Genomic DNA, 20,096 nt, shown 5'->3' with positions numbered 1-20,096 from the left:
CTCTCCTGCTCTCTCTCTTCACCCCTAGTAATAATCCTTGCCTTCATGGGAATATATGACAAACCACTTCAGGCAGAAAAAACATCAGATAGCTAACCCAATAAGAAACCCCTTTATTTTCCTGGGTTAGCTTTGCAAGCTGCCTTGCTCAGGAATGAAATGAGAGGAAGCAGAAATGGTCTTTTTGGTCATTTGGCCAAAATGTGCATCCTCACCTGGAGGTGTGACCAGTGAGGTCTAGAGAGCAGGAAAAGATAACAATTTACAGGGGGAGATACCTGTCTGGGTCATTTTGAAGATGTAAAAGGAGAAATTTCCATGAGAGAGTGTCTTAATACCACTTTGTAAGGGAGGTCTGTGCCCATCTCTCCTCTGTTCCACTCCTGCAACTGACAACTAACAGCAGTCACTGCAGTGCTGATGTAGCTGTAAACAGCTAGACTTTTTTTTCGGACTTATTGCTGTTAGTGGTGGGCTGGAAAAATGACAGTAAGCTTTGAGAGGAAAGAGCTTGGACAGAGAGTAGGGTCATAAGAAAGACTGGTCTATAAAGGGGAGAGAAAAATTTAAAGAGGAGAGAGAAAAGAGACTCCTGAGTATGAAGAATTAGATGACTGGAAAAAAAAATTGAGACATAAGAAGGAGCTTATTTAACAGGTGAGGCATTTTCATTCTATTTCAATGATACCTAATCCTCATATCATGTGTTAACCTTCCTTCCTTTTGTCCTCTCTACTGTTAAAATGAATTTATCATGATAATCTAGTGCCTATTTTTAATGTCATGTCCTATTAAAAGCTCTCAACCTCAGCTATTATCTATCACACTCATTCTTCTCAAAAAAATAAACGTAGGTGATGGTTGTTGTTATTATTCACCAAATAGCACCAATTCACACATGTAGTAGGCATCCATTCATAGCAGAAGTCAGATTGCCAGTAGAAATAAATTGTTCTGTTTTCTGTTTTGCACTATGCCATTAATAGGAGTAGCTGCCTCAGACAATGTTAAGCAGATCTGTTGTACTGCAGTGTTGTAAAGATGCCCTCATAAAGAGCTTTTTCAATTTTTGCTGTATGGACTGGTTTCAAAATGCAAAATTATTGCAGAATCTTCTTTTCAAACGTCTGTTAGATATCATTGGAAAGCTGAGTTTTGCCACCAGGGCACCAGAAATTAGGACCATTGTTTTAATCTCATTTTTTTTCAGGTATCCAACTGCCAAAGGAAGATGAGATTTCAGTACCTGTGACTTCAAGCTCCCCAATTAAGGATACTGAGGAGAATGTTGATCTTGACACTGAACAGGAAGAGAGGATGAAAGAGGAACCATTAACCATCTCAGAACTGGTATACAATCCTAGCGCCAGCTTACTGCCCACCCCTGTTGATCATGAGATTGACATGCTTTTTGATACCTGTCTGAGAGCAGAAAATGAGAAAGATGATACAGATTCATTTGAGGAACTTGAAGTGGATGAAAATGCGTTTTTAATTGCAGAGGAGGAAGAATTGAAAGAAGCTCGGAGAGCGCTTAGGTGGAGCTATGACTTTCTAATGGGCAACATAGAGGTGAATGCTTTTGTGAAGAGTTTCTCCAGACTTTTCCTTGTAGGCCTTGGACTGTTACTGTTTGTGTTTCCTCTTTTTCTTGTTCTCTTGGAGTCGGACCTTCAAATCTCTTTCCTCCATGAAATCCGTCAGACGCCGGAGTTTCAGCAGTTTCATATTGAATATTACTGCCCCCTTAGGCAGTGGGTGGCTTGCAAAATAAACTTCATGCGTGATATGCTGGGCAGCTTTTAAATTTTGCATAAATATGATATAACTAAGGGCTATATTCAAAATTTCAGTTAGTGCCAGCTTTCCATAATGCCCCTGGACCCATCAGTTGATAGTTGCCTTCATATACAGTTTGTTACAGACTCTTCGGGTTCTGAAATTCCCTTTACATATATAAATTGCCATTTTCATTACAGGCTTGTACAATCACCTCTCAATAACCAAAAAGAAGCTTTATTTTAATTACATTTCAGAATTCCTCCTTATCTATTACATTATATAAGAGAGGGTCACAATAAGTTTGATTGTCCTTAACCTCTCAGTCCATGACACTAAAACTGATGATACTGAAAGAAAATCTTTTTGAATATACTCCTTAGTGCAACAATCTCTTCTAACCAATGCCTATACAAGCAATGTTTATGCTGGGTTTTGGTTTTTGTTTGTTTTTCTGTTTGTTTGTTTTTTACATTTTTATGTGTTTAAAATACTTTGGTAAATTTTTAGCAAAAGACAACTTATGATGTTATTTAAATGTACCCATTGGTAAGAATAATACACAAGGGCATGTAGGGTGTTTTTAGTGTTTTAGCAATTATTTGTTTTTAAACTATTGGCTGGAGAATGAATGAGTTTAATGTATCTCTATACAGAGGGACTGTTTGGGAAACACATAGAAAGTTCACTCAAGTTCAGTAAAGGCTGCCTGGGGGAGGTGAAAGACAGCAAGTACACAGGAGAAGTTCTGAAAGGCACTGCTTGCGAAAGTAAGCAGAACTGAAATGATCCTTCCGCTTATCTGTTAGGTTGTGTTCCACTTTATCAGTGCTGTAGAAAGTCATTACAAGATAGTCCAAGTACATTTAGAAGGATATAGAGTTTTCAGTCTAAATGTAGATTATTGTACATAACATGGAAGACAATAATAGTAAGTAGAAAAAAAAAAAAAAAGAGCCAAAACTAAATCAGTAGGTGAGAGACTTACTTTTGAGAATTATAAAGAACAGGAAAAGAAGGAAAAGGAATAAATTTTTCATATTCCTTTTTAAAAGCAAAACATTAGGCTGTACAGTTGACATAAAGTATTCTATTGGCTCACAGTTAAAGGCTTAAACACTTTGAGATGCATCTTCATCCTTGATGCCCGTTATTACTAATATCTAAGACAAATTTTGTGTATACTAATATGCTTCCTTTCACATATAACAGCATACTTATCCTTGTTACTATTAGCCCAGTTACAAGATCTAATGCTGTTTTGTGTAACATGGATTTGTATATCTAAAGGTATTCCAATGTAGCTTAGAGAATATACTTAAGTAAAAATCTTGTCAATGCTGAGAACATTTGAAGGCCCTCAAATATATCAGAGGTTGTATTTAAAACTAGAAAGTTTTTATTCCTCTCCCTTCCCTGTCTTAGTGCAGATTTGTTTCCTGTTTAAACTAGGGAGCTCTGATTTTGGCTTCAAAGTTACTCCAGCTTAGGTATTTATGAATTGGAGACATATTTGAGGCTAGTTTATTAGATTTAACACATTTAACACATTATAACCAGATGTCTAATTCCTACTGAATAAATTCCTTTAGTTTCAATATCAGTGAATTGGTTTTGCTTGATTTTCTCATGTAAGACTTTGCAAGTATCTAGATTTGCTTAGAGGATTTCTCTTCCCTTCTAATCTTCTCCAGTTTTTAAACAACAGAACAGTTATAGGGCTTGGGAGTTCCTTTTCTCAGTTGAAAACTTTTGGATTGCTGTTCATTTCCCCACCAACAAAGGCTAAATTAAATAACTGCTTTTTTTCTCATGTCCTTGTCCTTGCCAATCTGTTCCCCAGCAGAATCATTATTGATTAGTTATTTGATATGTATTTCTTCCTGTGCTACTTGCAGCTAAATGATCCTTTCCCATGATGTAATAATCATTCAGCCTAATAGAAATGGTGAGTGAACTAACCAGATATTTGGTCTTCACAGGAAATAATTCACTTCCATTTTTTCTAAACAAAGGCATCACAAAAGGTGTTTTCAGTAGTAAAGGCTGTGAGAGCTGACATCCTGCTGCACTGTGGAGACATGGTTCCATACAGGCTCCTATGAAGTCTGACAACAACTTAGAAAAAAAAAAGTTATATCCTATAGTCTTGTCCCTGAATACTCCAGAAGTAGGAGTATTGTAATGCTTGATTTAACTCTATCAGAAAATAGCTCAGTTGCATGAAAACATAATCTGCAGTGCAGTGAAGTTTTATGTAGGATTAAATGCAAGTGTGTGTGCACATATCCTTACATTTACTAACCATGTGCATTCAGGCTTGGCCTTTTAAAATTCTTCCTTCCTGATATTCTTTGGTCTATCAACATAATTTAACTGAAAGTCATGAGATTCTTGTAACTTAAAGGCCAGGACCATGTCATATGCACAGAAGGGTATGGTTGGGTATATTCGGAGAAAGTAGCAGTATCGTATTTTGTTAGTAAGGATGACAGACTTGGATAATGCAGCATCTATAGGTACAGTATTGTGTATTTCTGTCTGTGCTTGGTTTATATTGTAAAATGTTATGTACTTGAAATCTATTTTGTGATTTGTCTACCATTTATAAACACAACTCTGGGAAGAATTAAAAATGGTTTTATTTCATGGAGTGTAAGGGGAAAATATACCTGTAACTTGAGCCTTATCTTTGTACGGTGAATTTCACATTTCTATATGTCAGCATCCTGATTGTTTTGTATGTTGATATGATGGCAGGAATCCCTAATAAAATTACACTGGAGAAAAGCTTTCTGCAGTTATGACAATTCTTGTGGTCAAAAGATGTTCTATAAATAACAGCTTTTGTCAAGAAATACTTGGTACATAGTATAGTACAGATTTCTTAGAACTTTTGCAATGTTTTTGCATACTTTTTTTAATCATCAACTGGGGTGACACTAAAAGTACTTTAAGATAAGATGTTATTAATGTAGCTTTAGGTTCATAATCAAGAGCCTATTGGTTTGCCTGGTTACCACATAAAAGTTAGTGAGTCTTGCATTTGCCCCAAAATACAATTGCTATGCACAGAATACAAATTGAGAGGCTGATTCTACAGTCAGGCCCTCGTGGTGACCTGTGGCTGCAGTAGTTTGGAGGCAGGTCTGGCTAGACTCTTATGCAAGCAAAGCTGTGCACCTTTTGGAGGGAGCTTGCTTACACTGAGTTGGTTTGGAGCTCAGACAGTGCAAAAGTATTTGGTAAGAAATGTACAGTCTGCAGTGAGGCAATTGAATATCATTTTGGGGAGCTAAGAGAAATAGAAGCAGTTTCTTGAGCACATAAAACACTTAGATGCAGATATGACTGTACTGTATAGAAAGAAAATCTACATAGACTCTGGCAATTTGAAATGTAAAGGGACAGGACTATATGGTGCAGGTAGACCTAATGATTCAGTTAAAATGGTGTAACTTATAACACAGCCTTAAAAGAGATTGTGTTCCTGCTTTAACATAAGAACACAGTATATCAACACCGTTTGCATTCTGAAGTACTTACCACAATGAAACTAGTATTTATGAAACAAAATATTTCTGGTTTCAGTAGAAATTCAGCATTTGTCATGAATTCTTTATGAATAATTACCTGCAAATTTCTCTAAAATTACGACTCACTGAAATATCACGCCAGATGTGCATTTGAAGAAATCTGGCTGCATTAATCGGTGCTATTAATTGGTGCTAATGGTTGCTGTAGAAACTTGACAACAGCTGTGTTGGCCAAACTGCAGATCACTGGTAGGTAAGAAATTTTATTTGGAAGTCAAGGTATGTTTCTTAACTTTTTGTTGGGTTTTGTTGGGTTTTGTTTGTTTTTAAATCCCAAAGGAAATAATTGTCTCTTCTGTTTGCATGGATCTGCTGTAGATTTTCTTAAAGCTGTTGTTCCACATGGAAGAGAGTCTGAGACACCTTGTAATCTCTGCTGATTCAGCTGTTAGATGTCCATCTTACAAGACTTTGATCCCGTAGTCTTACGTCTTTCACTCTGCCCCTTTACAGAGTTGAATTCTTCATCAGCCTTGTCCTTAGCAATCTGAAGGAGATATTCTGACACTTAGAACATCTGTCTTGCTTGCAGTTGCTTTCTTTTAAGGTAGGTTATTGATGTTCATCTCAGCCAAATGGACTCCCTGCAGCAATTTTATTTTACACTGTTAGAAAAATTCACAGCTTGCCCTTTACAGGTCTTGTAGCTACTTCCTAGAAATCATGGGCACTATCTGTCTCTATGAAGTGATGCTTAAGGATGTAGTATGAATTTAAAGCTGTGGCATAACATATCACGAAAGTTTTCCTGCTATAACCAACCACAGCTCAGTGCTTGTGCATTACATTAAAGAACAATAAGACATTAATTTCTACTTCAGCATCATATAGTGGTGGAGTACAAAAAATAGTTATAAAAGTAAAAATTCAACATATGCTTGAAGAATTACTTATTCTATTTATTTCATTCTGACCTTTCCCATTTTTGCTCACTTTTCATTTCAATGAAGATAGGTGTGTTGAGTGCATGAAATGGCAGGTACTCTAGAGAATCAAAGTGTCTCCCTAGAATCTTCATCAGTGTCCTGATGAACAAATGCCACCTACTAACTGCCAGTTACAAAAGATGAAGGGAACAGGTTTAAATGGAGTAGAAATCAAGGTGAAATATGTTACATTTCTTTGATTGAAGAATAATTAAGTATATTCTTTGAATCTACTTAATTATATAGAAATAAATAAGTAAAAAGTATCTAATTATATAATAAATATTGATTTGATCAAAGAATAATTAAATATATTGATTTAATAGGGCATGTATTTCTGGAAAGATGATAGACAGAAGAAGATAGAAAACCTTTCAAATGTAATACTATATGTCCTATTTCAAATCTGTAATGAAAAGTTCTACTGCATGTACTGTCTCCTGAAAAGTCTAGTTTTAAAACCACCTTAAAGTATTTCCTGATTTCCAGTATTATGCACATGAATAGCTCCTTAAAGAGAAGTTTTGAGCGGGCTGCAGGTGTCCCCATTTTTTTCTCAGATCTTCAGGTTCTCAGATATTCCGGTTCTTCTTCACACAGATAGAGCTGGATGGACACAAAGATATAAACTTTAGGTATGGCAAAAAAGACTTCTGCAAAGCCAAATTAAAAAAAAAAAAAAAGGATTCTGAGCATAAACTTTGCTTAATCTTGTTCTTGAGATCTAAGCCAACAGCTGTAATCCTCACTCAGAAGATGTATAACCACTGGAAATGCCAAACTCAGTAGCACAGCCTCATGATCCTCTCATGACCATCACTATTCCTTTATGGGTTTTGCCTAGCTGATGGCATGTGCCATTTCATTCTGAGATCCTGGTATGTCCCCAGGGAACTGTAAAAATAAAGGTGATGTAAGGATATATCTGTGCTGTGATAACAGGCATAAATCCAAAATAAACATCAACTGCCAGTGAAAAACAGATTGAGTCAACTTCGCTTCATAGCTGCCTATCTCTTTGTGCAATTTCAGCTTACTGTTAAGCCAGAATAACTGTCCTGTATTTTCTTTGGACAGCTCACCAGAAGGATTACTTACTATATATTTGAGACCATTATTCTATCTGCACAACTTTCTCTATCTCAGATGGATGGAAAATTCTCTTGCCTTCTTCCCCCTGTCCTCTCCCACACACATTGCTTTGCCCAAAAGTTATTTTGGAACCTCAAAAATGAGATAAAACATCATGACTCTAAAGAGCGTGAACTGCTCAGAGAAATGGCTGATCTCTTCTTCTAATGTGCGAGCAGTGCCCTTGTCATACTGCCCTATAGCTATGCTATTTTAAGTACCCTTACAGTAGCATAGCTGGCATGTTTTGTGTGGGAAGGGAGCTCAGAAACTGAAAACAATTTCTATTGCCAGCCATATACTTATGACTTACTCCTGTGTATATATTGTCCTTTTGATCAAAGTCTCTTTTGCTGTTCTGATTTAGGCAATTACCTTTGACAAAGAACCAAGCTCCTCCTGTCAAAATACTCATTTCCAAAGCCTCTCTTCCTCTTTCACCTCTCATATGTAACTTAGTACCCATCCTGGACATCCAAACCATTGCACTGAAATTCAGTATAGCCTATAGCTCTGTCCAGCCTTTCTGTCCCCAGAACACTCTGCATATCCAGGTCCCTCCTGCTTCTCTTGCCCCTGTGCAGATCTGTGCAGTCCCTGAACACCCAGCACTACAAACACTGTACTACAAACACTCTGAGATCAGGTGGGGGCTCATCTGCCTCCACAGCAGAGGCTGTGCTTCCTGCACTGCATTTGCAGACCTGTCCCTCTGCCACTCCTGGGGGGCTGCAGAGCAGTGACAGGGCCAGACCAGCACCAGGGGCTTCCCAGGCACCGCCGTCCGCACTGGCTGCAACATCACTCCACAGCCCCGCGCATCGGCTGCATGACCACCAGCTTTACACTGTTTGTGAACTGCAGTTTGGCCATCCTGCCTTAAGGGAAAGTACAGCTGTAGCAGTGTTTGTCACTAACAGGGCAGGCTAAATCTTTGGCAATGCATTAAAATGTCTAATTCCTTCGCATTCTTCTTATTTACAAAAAGCACAGCTAATAACATTAAAGTGAGAGACAGTTGTCAGTTTCTTTCTCATCCCTTTAAGTTCAGTAGTACTTCGACTAGTAATTCTCCTGAGCTGTAAAACATGTACAACTTATTCCTCAATATTGTGTGCTGAAGTTTGTGCAATTTTTTACAGTGGGTTAATGTGTGCAAATTTTTATGACTTGCATTGCAACACTCTCTTTACTTACATATTTATTAAAAATCTACAATTATGGAAAATTATCCTATAATCCAGCACACTCAGGACTTTTATAAAGTAAAATAGTATCTGTTTCAAAGATTTTGGCTCTGTGGGTGCCTCTGTTACTTTTGAGTAACGGCTCTGGCTTTATGGTTTTACTTTGCATATTGACTTCTGGCATTTTCAGGACTCCCTGGGCAGGACATCAAGAAGAGTGTTTAGCAAAAGTGATTAGCAGAACTCTAAATCACAAGATACTGCCCTGAAGAGGCTGAAGTTATTAATCACAAAATAACAACTTAGAAAAAGGAATATAGCAAATCTAAAATCGTGTAACCATTACTGAGTGTTAATAAAGCAGACCTCACATCTAGCGAAAATATTTTATAGCTCTGAATGTAGAAAAGAAAGCCTTCATAATTATAGTATTTATACTCTCTCCAAAGATATACAGAGTAAGGACTACAGTCCTATTTGCAGCTACATTTATCCAAGTGTTTGACTGATGGGAGGAGGACCCAAGCAAGACTTAGCAAAATATCCCAGAGCCAGACATACAAGTCAAGGCTCAGGTAATCAGGGTCTCCTGCATCCACTTAATTGCTGCTACAGTGAAAGCCAAAGTTAAATGTGTAAGTTTGTGCCTCCAAATAACAATTTGAAGTTCCTCTCCCCCCCACCTGAATAACAATTTGACATTCCTCTCCTCCCCCGAATCAACTAACCATTATAATAGCCTTAAAGTCCTACTCAGCTTGGATAACAGTGTCATTCAACTTCATTACAACTTTAAAATGAAGTTACTAATGAAACACGCTTAATACAAACATAACCAGCATCCCCAGCTATCTTAAATTCTACTCTTTCTAGTGAGTTTATTGTTGAGATGTATGTATGAAGAAACTAATTCGTCATTTAACTGGGTTTTTTTTGTTCTTGTTCAGGCCACAGGACTTACTGCAAGTAATATAATGAGCAGAATGGAGGTAGATCCTATGTATTTGTTGTAAACACTTGTTCTACAAGAGTTGACTATAAAGAAGCAAGATATTTTATTTACTTATGTTGCTTTTGTCGCAAACTGATTATTGGGTTACATCAGCTCAAGTGTTTTTAATGTATAATTCGCATATACTCATCACTTGCTTACATCTATCTAGAAAACGTGAACCTAATGTCCCTAAAACAATGATAAGGCAAGGTTATTGTAGTTATTTCAATACTTTTAATACAACCACTAGTTTTAAGAACACAGTTTTACATTCCTCAAAATGAAATTTCTAGGTAACTTTTTAAAAAAAGTATAGATGTCTAATTGCTTCTAGCAATTAAAGACAAGGTACATGAGTACTGGTTCCAAATCTTTATATATATATGGAAAGAGAAAGATTCCAACAATATTGTAACTAAAGTGTAAAATATGTTTCATGCTTTCAGAGAAACGTTATGAGCAGAATATAAGAAAAAGCTCTAAGAACCAAGGCTGATCCAACTTATATAAAGTGCTACAGCTTTTACAAAATTTTAAAGCAGATATAGAAAAAAATAATTAATTATTTGCTACCTGAAATCTAAACTTCAGGAAGACTGGGTGAATACAAAGAATTGTCCTTATGATCTGGGTTGCTGGGGATCAGACCTCTGTATTTACCACTGAATACAAAATGACTTGTAAAGCACTCATTAAAAGAAAAAGGTGTTCAAGAGTGTCCTCTTGTGGCTTTACAGAATAATCCATATGAAGTTACCCTGTGCAGAAACACTTTTTTAGGAATTGGATTCCGGTGTTGGTTGGGGTTTTTTGTTATGTCTTTTTGTTTGTTTGTTTGTTTGTATGAGGTTTTTGTTGTTGTTGTTTGTTTGTTTTTTTAAAGGATACTATAGAAATATTTGCAAAAAATTTTGAATTAGGTATTTATAGTTTTAGGAAAAAGGTTTTCAAGTTTTGTTGATCTGGGAATAAGCTTTTACACCAGTTCAGGGAAACACAATATCAAAGATCTTCAGTGGCATCTCTTCTCACCATTCTGAGGGGATGGGGCTGCAACTGCACAGCCATCCTGCTCGGAGCTCTGCCATTGCCACTTCTGCAGGTACATGGACACAGTATCTCCCTATATTTGCATTATATAAGTATGCATATAGTGTTATGTCTGTGAGGTAAAGTGAGAGCAAGCTCCATTTAAGTTCTGGACTGGGCTCCTGTGGTTGTAATGACCCTCTCACTAGCACTATGCATTGCTCTGCAGATCAAGCTTGCCTTTGACCATGCCTCTCAACACCGCTTGGAAAAATATTTATTATATAATCATGTTTGCCTGATGGTATCATGGATAAATGTGGCTAACCACAGCTTAGGTATTTCCAGTTCACTCAAATGGGAGACCTTTAGTCACTTTTTGCCCTGCCCCTCCTGTGCATTTGAACTCATTTTTTGTACCAAGCACAAAATAATCATGGGTCATTTTTAGTTCACTGCAGGACTGCTGTAGCTCAGGTGTCCCGGAAGTTAATGGGGACATTGATGATGTGCAGCATCACAGAAGGGAAATCTGTCCATCCTGGGCTGATGACTTCTGCGATGTGTTCACCTTAGTGATTGCTCTAAAAGGTTCTAATGACTACAGCTGCATTTCTGTGTAGGCAGCTGCTACTGAGCAGTGTGTAGCAGGAAGGGAGACCTCCAGCGTTTTATACCAAGTTGGAAAATAGGTTAAGACGGTGTCAGAGAGTAAACATGGGAAAAAAAGAGAACTGAAATGAAGACAATACAGTTGTGTAGTTGATAAGGCATGAAATGCCAAGATGAAAAAATTTATAAGGGAATTTTTTTCTTGAACAATTAATTACTTAAAAAAACCAAGATCTTGCCGTGTTTTCCACTGACAAGCTTGGTTTGAAAAGTTCCTGCCAGCAATGTTCATGTCCACATGGATAGTTCAAGGCTCTCTGCTACATTTCACCAAATGGTCGAAAATGAAGATCATCACCTGCACCAATTTATGTGCTGCTCTCTCGAATTTTATGGAAAAACTATAATGGATAAAATTGTCTTGTGTCCTGTTAGTCCCTGAAAAAGCCTTGAGGTGATACAAAAGTAACAGTTTCTAATACTTAGTGGGTAAGAACAGGATGTACTCACAAAAAATAAGTGAATTTGACCTGAGACAGAGAGGTTTGGTTTTAAACTTCATTTTAGGAAGAAAGAAAAAAAACAAAGAATATTTGAGAAGATTCAAGCAAAAGCGTGTGGGAAGACTTGCTTTGAAAATTATTGTGAATGATAACCAGGAAACCAAGTTTCTAAGAGGAGTTATTATAAATAAGCCTAATAAAATTTTCTTAACTGTTCAGATAGTGTTTACAAGACGAATTTAGTTTCTGTGCTTTTAGGTGTTGTTTCTGTGCCCATATGTTTTGTAAACAGTTTGTGAATATTATTTGTTTTACATTGCTTTTCAACAAACCTACATGAGTCTAGGTTGCATTTCTTGCTGTGCCAGTTAAGATTTGGACTCAATTGTTAATTAATTATTTTTCTTACCTTTAGCAACTGGGAAAATGCTTATCAGCCCAAAGGTAATGTTTAAAAGGTAAAAATGCACAAAGTAATTATTACTCTTGTTGTCTAAATTAGAAGTGGAGAATAGAAAACAGTGGAGGAACTTAGAAATAGTTAGAAAAAACCCTTAATATGTACCGGGAATGTCAAGTCTTTGGGTCTTAAAAACTACATAGAAGGAAAACTTAGTCTGTGAAATGGTGAGTAAGTACTTTCTTGTAAGGAGCTCCAAGAAAGTTTTTGAACAAGAAGACCTGTTTTTCTGTGCAGTCTCTTCTGTAATCCATCTTTTATTTCCTGCTGTACTTTACATAGCTTGCTTATAACTAACTACTGCCTAGTTATAGGTATATATCTGCTATATTGTACAAAACCATATTATGACATTTAACTTATTAGAGATTTCATTTGGGCCCTATTTTGTTATATACATCATTCATTTTCTGTAAATATTACAGGAATTTTCCTGTGTTTAACTGTTGGCTATCATTTTTATTCAGCTGTCTTTTTAACGGTCTTGTAGTGCTTCATGTCACCTGCTCTGCTGGAATCACATGGGCTGTGCAAACTGCTTGGATTCACTCCAGTGGCTTTGCTGATGTGGATGTTGTTCCTGAGGCCATCAGGTATGCAGGAACCCTTTGTTAGAGGACAGACTCAATGGAACAGTAATTTTTTCTTGATTCTTTTGGTATCTGAAGCTCTGTGTCCCCTGCTCCATAAGCAGAATGGCCAAAGGGGGAGTAAGTGGAAGATCTGCATCAGTAGTAAGGTAGGTTTAATGTGGGTTTTCAGGCAAACCTGAAAAATGATATCATATGACTTGTGAGTTCTGATTTATTTTTGATTTGCTCAATATGAGTCAGCCTGCTTAGGTGCGTTATTTCTGCAAAGGACTAACATCAGGGTGAAGTCCAAGAATGCAGTGTTTCAACTATAATTCTTTATAATCTGTATCAATTCACCTTAGTGGCTTTAAACCCAGTGGAATCTTCAGATTTTAAGGAATCTGTCTTGCTTTTAAAGCATCTCCTGTCAATTTTGCCTTGGGAAAATTTGTCCTAAGTGCAGCTTCTGAATGAATTTGTTTCATTGATTATATTAACTTGGAGAATTGACTTTTGGAAATACGAAGTCAGTCTTGGATGTGCTGTCAGTTCAGTTGTTTCATCCCTTCTTTTTTTCTTATCATTAAAATTGCAATTTATTAACTTGTAGCATATTCTATGGCCTTGTTTTCTAAAGTAAAAAAGTAGCAAGATAACTCTGAGGGTTCAAGTACTCAAGGAAAATACTTAAAAATAGCATCTACTTGAAAGCATTTATTTTTCAAATGAGAACTTCAGCCTGAGTAAGGCATTGTTAAAGTTCCTTCATCTTAAGAGGAATTCATGATTACAGAGGTGACCACTGAAAAATGCTTTTGTGATTAACTCTTACTCAGATCTTATTAATATACTCAGTCACATGCAGGATAATGATAGCAACATTTCCTTGTTTGACTGCATGAACACTCTGGAAGACAAATGTTTGCATTAATTTGTAAGAGAGAGAAGAGAGGACCTTTCCATTTAACCTAGGATACCTATATGTTTGAAGTTGATAGTCGAAGTGAAAAATGGATGGACTAGATTTCCTGCTATTTACATTACTACTTCTTTTACTCCAATAAAATTCATACAGATATAGATTTACAGCAAAATATATATGAAATATCAACATTATTGTGCTTTTTAAGTTTAAAAGCAAACAAAAATATTACAAGTCTTTTTGAATGACATCTTGATTGCTAAATTTCATCTGAAATGAAATTATATATTTCATATGAATTAAGACTATCTTACAGCACTGCAGTGTTCCCCAAATCTGAACTAGTTTAATTTTTCTGTGCCTTCCAGACTCAGATGGACCTTGGAAACAAACAAAACTGTGGATTCACTTTAATATTAGTGGCAATATTTTCACTGATCTCAATGAAGTCAGGATTTCACCTTCAAGGTTGTTGGGGTTTCATGTGGCATTAGCAGATCACACATTAAAAAGAGTTTTGCAGAGGTATATATGTGTATGTTGATGAGTTTGTTGAATATCTAACAGTATTAAAATTTCCTTTCTGTTTTTCTTCACAGAGAACTTTACTCATCTGACTCTTGGAATAGTGAGCTGCGATTAAGAGCTTTATTTTAAAATTAGGTTTTACTGCTTTTTTTTAAGCTCCACAGCTGATATGATGAGTAAATATCAATTTTATTTAATAGCCTACATGAAGTTTCTAGTCTAGAATATTCTTTATGGAAATAGTGTGTTTCATAGTTTTGTTTCTGTTGTATCATTTGAATTTCTGATTTGGTTTTCAAATCAGGCAATATGATCCTGTTTGGCCTGTGGAAAACTTAGAGATTTGATAGCAAGCTGGAGTTTTGCTTACTGTAACTCGCTTAAGTATGGTTGTGAACATAGTTGTGGTTTGAATTGTAACATATCAAAGTAGCAATACGATAATGTGTAGAAGGTCTGTTGCTTTCTAACATATCAAATTAAGCATCACCTGGTTTTTCCACAACCAGTGCCTATTTATCTGGATTAAAAGTAAAGAAAAATTTCTCCAGTTGTTTAAGACTATAGAGGAACACTTGAAAAAGACGTCTTACTTTATGAATACTTCAAACTTCTGGAACTTTTAAAAAGGCAGTGGAAGGAATCCAGTTGTTCATATGCCCAATTCTAATTACATGAAGGTTGTAATTGAAAAAACCTGAATCTTCTTATTTATTTCATGTTAGGCAGATAGTATAACTGCAATAAAGGAATAATGCTCTTCATTTCGCATCTGCTGAGCTCTCCGTCTTGAGGGTCTTCTTTGTTGCGAGTAAAGAATTTCCTTTATAGGAGGCTGGATCAAGTCTATAGTAAAGTATTTCTTAGCTGCTGATTTTAATTGCATAAATAATTATTGCTAATGATTCTCTTAAATACAAGTAATTCATTCTGATATGACTATAATTAATTATGTTATAAATAAACCCTCTTACTGTCTTAAATGTCATCATGGCTGGGCTTCGTGAACAGAGACTAAGGAAGGCTTTATCCACATTTGTTACAAGCGCACTGGTGGCTAATAAGGCCAATACGAGATAGAAATGTCCGATTGCAAAAGGCACAGCAGAAAGACTCCTTAGGTGCTTCAGTTCTTTCTGCGTTGTCTTTTCTCCTCAAGAGTGATCCTGTGTGCCATCTCAAAGGCATCAGCAGCGTTACAGATGGTGTGTCTCCAGACCTCCCGATTGGAGGCCAGAGTAGACCAGTTATGTTGATTAATATGGCCAAGGCTGAGATGTTGTATCTTTTCTTTGGGGCTCCTCTCTTGCGGCAGCCGGTGGCAAGTTCACCATAAAGCAAGATCTTAGGGAGGCGGTGGTCCTTCATCCTGGAGTTGTGCCCTGCCCAGCGCAGCTGTGTTCTCAGTAACATGGCTTCAATGCTTGTGATTGCTGCTTGTTCTAGAACAGATGTATTGGTCACATAATCTGACCAGTGGATGTTTAGGATTGTGCGGAGGCAGCGTTGATGGAAGCATTCTAGGAGACGCAGGTGGTGGCGGTAAATGACCCATGATTCGGATCCATATAAAAGAGTAGACAGCACAATGGCTTTGTAAACACTGATCTTGGTACTTTTCTTCAAGTGTTTATTTTGCCAAACTCTTTTATGAAGCTTTCTGAAGGCACTATATGCCTTTGCTAACCTGTTGTCTAATCTCTTCATCAATCTTACCATGCGAGGAGATGAAGCTGCCTAGGTAATTAAACTGCTGGACTGATTTGAGCTCTGATTCGCCAGTGGTGATATGGGGATGATGGAAGACTTCCTGAGGTGCTGATTGACAGAGAACTTCCGTTTTCTTTAAACTGACTTCCAGCCCAAAGAGCTCAGCAACGTCTGCAAAGTAGGATGTTAAACTCTGCAGAGCTGCTTCTGTGTGGGCAACAAGGGCGGCGTCATCAGCATAGAGCAGCTCCCGGACAAGATGGTTTAAGGTTTTAGTGTGGGCCTTCAGTTGCCTTGAATTGAATAGGCTTCCATCAGTACGATATCGAGTGTAGTTACCATCTTGATCATTGAGGTCTGCAGTGGCCCTTTGGAGCATCATGCTGAAAAAGATTGTGAATAGGGTTGGTGCGAGAACGCGTCCTTGTTTCACACCATTGGATATTAGAAAGGGCTCAGAAAGTTCATCGCCATATCTGACTTAGCCACGCTGATCCTCTTGAAGTGAGATGATCATTTTTGGATCATTCTGGAATTTGATGGGACATCCTAAACGTTCCAAAATCTGCCATAGACCTTTCCTGCTCACAGTATCGAAAGCCTTGGTGAGATCAACAAAGGTTACATGGAGACCTTTTTTCTGTTCCCTGCACTTCTCTTGTAGTTGTCTGGGAACAAATACCGTGTCTGTGGTACTCCTGTTGGCTCTGAAACCACACTGGCTTTCAGGTAGAATTCCTTCTGCTATAGCGGGTATTAGTCTGCTCAAAAGTATTCTTGCCAGGATTTTGTCAGTAATGGAGTAATACCACAGTAATTTGAACAGTCTGATTTAATTCCTTTCTTCTTATACAAAGTGATGATGACTGCATCATGAAGGTCTGATGGTAGTTCGCCTAGATCCCAAAAGCGTAGTAGGAACTAGTGAAATTTAGCATGGAGTCCAAGGCCCCCATGTTTCCAGACTTTAGGTGGAATTCCATCAACCCCAGCTGCCTTGCCGATTTTCACCTGCTGAATGGCCTTGAGGGTTTCTCCTAAAGTGGGGGCAGTATCCAATTCATTCTTCACTGGTAGTTGTGAGATGGACTGAATTGCTGAGTCTTGGACTACACAGTTGGTACTGAAAGGAGTCTGAAAGTGTTCAGAGCAATGGTTCAGAAAGGAGGTTTTATCCGTCAGAAGCGTTTGACCATCTGCACTGAGTAGAGGGCTTTGGACTTGGCGTGTAGGCCCGTATGCTGTTTTCAGGGCCTCATGGAATCCTCTGTGATCTCCCGAATCTGCACATAATTGAGTTTCCTCAGCTAGATTGATCCACCACTTGTTCTGGATGTCACGGAGTTTCTGTTGGAGCTTGCTGCATGCAAGACAAAAGGCAGCTTTATGATGAAATAATGCAGTTGTAGGAGAAGTTTTGGTCCTTTTTTATTAAAATCGATATTCATCATGTTTTGCATTAAATGAATGTGTTTGGTAACATTATGTGTTGCCACAGAGTTTAGATAGGAAACTTTCTTGAACAGATAATCCCTAGACCAAAAGTGAATGGTGCAAGGATGCACAAAGAGAAGTCCAGACTTGCATAGTCATCTTACCTAAATGGACAGCTTAAATCAAGGTTTGCTTACTTTTTAGTTTATGTTTAATATATATCTTATCTTTAAGGAATACTCTACTGAGCAGTTTAATTCTTATTTTTAAATCTGCAGTGTCCTTAATCCTTATCCTCAGTTTTAATATTTTTCTTAATTTTTAATGTCTAGCCTAAAGGAGTGTCCCAAGAGTGATTTAATTTAACTCAAATAAATCAAATGACAGCTTTCAGAGCTTTGTTTTAATACATGCTTCAGTGAAGTGGTAGACTACAATGAATACATTCCTTTAATTAATGTTTAAGGATGTGTTTGAAGCACATCCATAAATAAGACAACTCCTATATTGTTAATATCCTGTAAGACTTCCATAATATCTGTGGTAATATTTTTGTTCGAAGTCCTCAGATCAGATCAGCATTTACCCTGGAGGCAAATCTAATCATAAAATCATCAAGGTTGGAAGAGACCTTTAAAATCATCCAGTCCAGTTGACTACCCAGCACTGCCACTGTAACCCCTAAACCACTAAACCATATCACCCAGTGCCAGATCCAGATGCCTCTTGAACACCTGCAGGGATGATGACTCCACCACCTCCCTGGACAATGATTCCAATGTCTGGCCACCCCAGCTGTGAAAAATTTTTTCCTAATATCTAATCTGAATCTTCCCTGCCTCAGGTTAAGGCCATTTCCTCTTATTCTCTCACTGCAGACACAGTAGAAGAGACAGGCCCCTGCCTCACTACAATCTCCTTCCAGGTAGCTGTAGAGAGTGATGAGGACACCCCCTGAGCCTCCTCTTCTCAAAACTAAACAAACCCAGATCCCTCAGCTCTTCCTCACAAGACATGTTTTTAAGACCTTTTATGAACCTTGTTGCTTTCTCTGAGCACCTCAATGTCCTTTTTGAAGTGAGGGGCCCAAAACTGAACACAGCACTAGAGGTGTGGCCTCACCAGTGCTGAGTACAGGGGAATGGTCACCTCCTTAGTCCTGCTGGCTACATTTTTCTTGATACAGGCCAAGATACCATTGGTCTTCTTGGCCACGTGGGCACACTGTTGGCTCATATTGAGCTGGCTATCAACCTCAATATGTTGAACAGCTCTCCTGCCACTCCTCCCCCAGCCTGCAGCACCGCATGTGGTTGCTGTGAGCCAAGTGCAGGACCTAGCACTTCACCTTACTGAACCTCATGGAGGGATGAAAATAGATTTCAAATCTTTTTTCATATTCTAATTAAAAACAGAAAAAAAGCATGGCTTTTTGATTAAAGAGGAAGCGATGCATTGGAATTGCTCAATATTCTTCACTTTATTTCTTTCCTGTTTCCCTTCTCTGAATTAAATGTGATGTTCTAGTAGGTTCCATCCCACTTCTACCTGAACAAATATGAAGTGGGGAAAAGGAAGCATAGCTTGTCTCTTATCAGCTTAGAAAGGGGAACTGGATTTCGCATGTGCCTTGGAATATACAACTAGTACAAAACTAGACCAGTGATTCATCCCACAGTTTGGTTGTAATCACGTTGTGTTTCTTTCTTGCCACACTGGATTTCGACCCTGTGGGTCTGTGTTGAATATTACCCTTCCTTTATTGCCAGTTACCTCTGCTGTCTGGTAGACAAAGTTACGGAAAGCTTGACTCTGGACAACCAAACACACGATATTCACCTTGAAAATGTAATTCAGAAAGTTGTTAATTCAAATGTATATGATTTCTACATGTCGTCTATGAGCTTGTTTTCTTCATTCTTTTGCGCATGTTCCTAGTTCTTTATTCGTCATCCTTTTGGAGAGGTATTATTCTACTGTCTACATATCCTTGCTGAAGAGCATTCACAAATTGTTGTGCTCTGTGCTTTGCTTGTAGGTTTAAACATACCAAGTAGTGTCATTAGATTTATCACAAGATTATTTCAACTAAGCATTTTATTCTTTACACTGCTAAGATAAGTCTTAATAAAGAGTAAAATGCAGAGAACTTCCTGAAGAACTGGGAGAGTAAATAGGCCTCTGGCTGAATGCAGAATCACAGTCACTGAAGTAGGAGAAACATACAGAGATTACCTCATGCAATGTCCTCGCTCAAAGAAGGGCCAACTAGAGCAGATTGCTAAGGGCCATCTCCAGATGGGTATTCAATATGTCCAAGGGCAGAGGCTTTGCAGTCACTTTCCTTTGTGGCTGTTTGCTAGAGTCATTCATAGAATCATGGAATCAGCTGGGTTGGAAGGGACCTCCAAGATCATCAAGTCCAACCCTTGATCCACTACTGCTGCAGTTGCTAGACCATGGCACTAAGAGCCACATCCAGTTTCTTCTTAAAATCCTCCAGGGATGGAGAATCCACCACTTCCCTGAGCAGCCCATTCCAATGCCTGATTACCCTCTCTGGAAAGAAATTCTTCCTAATATCTAACCTAAACCTCCCCTGGCACAACTTGAGACCATGCCCTCTAGTCTTGCTGATAGTTGCCTGGGAGAAGAGACCAACCCCCACCTGGCTACAACCTCTGTTCAGGGAGTTGTCGAGAGTGATGAG

At 37.9% G+C, this 20,096-nt stretch overlaps 1 protein-coding gene across 5 annotated transcripts in view; it reads left to right on the top strand.

Moving 5' to 3' along the window:
- Positions 1-4,569, top strand: part of FRMD3 (FERM domain containing 3) — a 155,815-nt gene extending 151,246 nt beyond the window's left edge. For all 5 annotated transcript variants that reach the window (XM_017806175.1, XM_017806170.1, XM_017806173.1 and 2 more), the window contains one exon: positions 1,211-4,569. In XM_017806175.1, coding sequence (XP_017661664.1) covers positions 1,211-1,806 — 596 coding nt within the window. In that variant the 3' untranslated portion in view covers positions 1,807-4,569. The remainder of the gene's footprint in view (positions 1-1,210) is intronic.
- The last annotated feature ends 15,527 nt before the right edge of the window (positions 4,570-20,096 follow it).

This window comes from Lepidothrix coronata, unplaced genomic scaffold (assembly GCF_001604755.1).
Source record: "Lepidothrix coronata isolate B3197 unplaced genomic scaffold, Lepidothrix_coronata-1.0 Scaffold14, whole genome shotgun sequence".
Classification (NCBI taxonomy): Eukaryota; Metazoa; Chordata; class Aves; order Passeriformes; family Pipridae; genus Lepidothrix; species Lepidothrix coronata.
Note: the sequence above shows the minus strand (reverse complement) of the source record. Positions and strands in the feature narration are given on the sequence as shown.